A 3,200-nucleotide genomic window follows, 5' to 3' on the forward strand; every position below is an offset into this window, starting at 1 on the left:
TAATAAAGAAAAGGTGAAAGGCTTTACAATAAACCTAAGTACAAGTTATGATAGATATCTGTATTTGATATATGAAAAGGCAAGCTACAGAGTTTACCATTGGCTGATCTTGGAGTTTCTACAAACCCATGCTTAAAGGAGAAAGTCTCTAAATTCAAACCTGTTTGCGTATTATACATATTCGGAGATAAACAGACAAGGTGGCTATCCTTATGGTAAACAAAAACAAAAATATTTTAAATTGCAAGAAACATGGACAGGATCAATACCCATCTACTATAGATGTAGAAATAAAACACCTAGGATTAAAAGTAAGTGAAAATAACTCACGGAGAAAACCTGGAACAATCCGTTGGGTTACCTGTGCTCCTGGTATTGTCATAGACACACCATTTGTGAGGACCAAAGAAGAAACACACTGACCATTCTTCTAAAAGATACTTTTTCACAAATACATAAAACCAGTTATTGATGTACTGTTCTATAACCGTGTAGACATCAGAAAGTTCATATCATTATGGGAAATAGAAACTATGTGACATAATGAAAAGATCAATTATGATTATATTAAAAATCCTTACCCAACTGGATTTTACACTGATCCTCAGCACTTAGTTTAGATCACAGAAGTAGAGAAAGACAAAAGAGTCCTGGCTGATACTCATACTTTCTGTGCTTTGATTTGGAAGTGACCCTAGAAGCTAAAATAACTTTAAAAGAAATAACTGAACTTTTATAAATATTCTCTTTCTCTGTTTTCCAGATGCAAATACTAGATTACCAGTTAATGATGCCTTTCTTCTTAAACAAAGCATGTAGCTGATAAAATGGTAGAGCAGGGCAGGAGCATTAAGTAAAAGAGAATAACACCATTTTAAAAATTGATTGGAACCATTGAGATCATTTCATTCAAGCAAAAATTTAAATATGAGGATACTGAGATTTGAAGAAATTATATAACATCTAATATTTATTTTGATTACAGATAGAACTAGAATGAATTATTCTTGGCTCCTATGCAGATTTTTCCCTACTTTACCTTTATCATAAGTACTGACAATTTAAAACAAGTTAATTTTTATCTCTCTATATTTTATACTTCTTTTCAGCTACATGCTGCCCATTAATCAATGCATGCAATGGACTTTCAAAATCAGACCACAGTCACGGAATTTGTCCTGACCGCCTTCCCTGTTCTCCAGAAGCTTCAAAGTTTCCTATTTGTGGTGCTGCTATTTACTTACATGCTTACTCTGTCAGGAAATACTGTGATCATTTCCCTCATATGGACGGACAATCGTTTCCAAACCCCGATGTACTTCTTCCTCAGTAATCTGTCAGTTTTGGACATATTATATACCACTTCCGTGACTCCAAAGCTGTTAGCCTGTCTCCTAGAAGAGAGGAAGACCATATCCTTAGCTGGCTGCATCACCCAAACCTACTTCTTTTTCTTCCTGGGAACAGTGGAGTTCATCCTCTTGGCTGTCATGTCCTTCGATCGCTATGTGGCCATCTGTAACCCCCTGCGCTACAGCAGCATCATGAACGGTAGAGTCTGCCTCCAGCTGGTCCTGGGCTGCTGGGTGGGTGCCTTCCTGTCAGTGCTGTGCCCAACTATTGTGGTGTCCAGATTACCTTTCTGCTACAAAGAAATCAGTCACTTCTTTTGTGATATCGCTCCTCTGCTGCAGGTGGCCTGTATTGATACTCATTTCCTTGAGATGATAAACTTCCTTTTATCTTCCCTTATCCTCCTGACCTCTCTAGTGTTCACCATTGTGTCTTACACCTACATTATCTCGACCATATTGCGCATCCCCTCAGCCCAAGGACGTCAAAAGGCTTTTTCTACCTGTGCTTCGCACATCACTGTGGTTTCCATTTCCTATGGAAGCAATATCTTCATGTATGTGAGGCCCACTCAGAGCCATTCGCTAAACTTTGACAAGGTAGCTGCTGTCCTTACCACAATGGTGACCCCTCTTCTGAATCCTTTCATTTATAGCTTGAGGAATGAAAAGGTAAAAGAAGTATTGAGAGAAGCAATGAGTAGAATTATGACCTTATTGCCCAAGAGAACTTGAAACTTTAATGAAGGTTTCTTAGAATGATCATGTTCAACCAATTGACTCAGTATGAAGAGTAACGTTTGAAAGCATGCTTGAAATCCAGAATATTAAAATGTATAGGAAAGTGTAACTAGGGTTGGTGTCCCATCAGAGGTGAATGATTATTATAGACATGATCCAAAGAAGACAATATAGTCATAAAGAAAATACTGTATTCTGAACTCTAGTTTTCCTTACTTCACACATTGAATACCATGACTTGAATCAGAAAACCTGAATCTTAAGCCTGGTTCCAATCCTTTTTTAACATCAGGTGACACTTAGCTTATCTGGTTTTCTCATCTGTAAAATGGGAAAAATAGTTTGTGCTACCCTTTTCTTATTTTGTTATTGCAAGTTTAACAAAGATAGTCTAAGAAATGCAGTGATAGATAATTAAGAATGGGCACATTTTACTGGGTGTTTTTTAGCTATGGCATAATTGTTTGGCTTCCTCTCTGACAGCTACACACTATAGATACAACAAAAGTGAAAACAATCCAAACAACAGAAAGGAAGAAGAGCAATATGCATTTAAATATAGCCATATAAAAGCAAACTGAAAAGTATTGCTGCTAGGGTTCTATTCATACATGCACAGTCTTATTCCAAACCAGGTATATTTGAACGTATCTCTGAGATCAGTAGATGACCAGAGACAGCTTTTCTCAGTAATACATTTGTCTTGTTAAAGTGCCTTCAAAGTGAATAAATGATGAGTCCCAAAAACATTACTAAAAGCTCAGCTAGCTGGAAGAGATAATTTTTACATCGGTCATTAAGCAAGATCGAAGTTAATGAAGATTATTTTATGGAATGAATTGAAACTAGAGATGAGTATTTGGATTTACCCATACAATCCAGAAAGGTAAGTCTAATACAAACGTTGGCTTCACTGGGGATTCCCTGGGTGAGTTAAGTTCAAAGCAGAGAAGTTAGCTCAAAGGGTATTGATAGCTGCTTTCGGGGACTTCAAAGGGGTGTTGCTGTCACTGTTAGATTCCACAGAGTTGGTATTGACTCATGGTGACTCTACATATGACAGAATGAAACACTGCCCCATCCTGCACCATCTTCCCCATTGTCATG

The 3,200-nt window shown here is 37.3% G+C and overlaps 1 protein-coding gene across 1 annotated transcript; it reads left to right on the forward strand.

Moving 5' to 3' along the window:
• Positions 1-1,139: 1,139 nt before the first annotated feature.
• LOC101659472 (olfactory receptor 6M1) lies at positions 1,140-2,087 on the forward strand. The gene has a single exon (XM_004713916.1). The coding sequence runs from the start codon at positions 1,140-1,142 to the stop codon at positions 2,085-2,087; it is 948 nt and encodes a 315-aa protein (XP_004713973.1).
• The last annotated feature ends 1,113 nt before the right edge of the window (positions 2,088-3,200 follow it).

Source organism: Echinops telfairi, unplaced genomic scaffold, assembly GCF_000313985.2.
Source record: "Echinops telfairi isolate 266 unplaced genomic scaffold, ASM31398v2 ScPeMD7_5167;HRSCAF=5991, whole genome shotgun sequence".
Classification (NCBI taxonomy): domain Eukaryota; kingdom Metazoa; phylum Chordata; class Mammalia; order Afrosoricida; family Tenrecidae; genus Echinops; species Echinops telfairi.

Excerpts from the sequence above, each read along its gene's own strand:
- LOC101659472 (XM_004713916.1), top strand. The coding sequence starts at position 1,140 with ATGGACTTTCAAAATCAGACCACAGTCACGGAATTTGTCCTGACCGCC.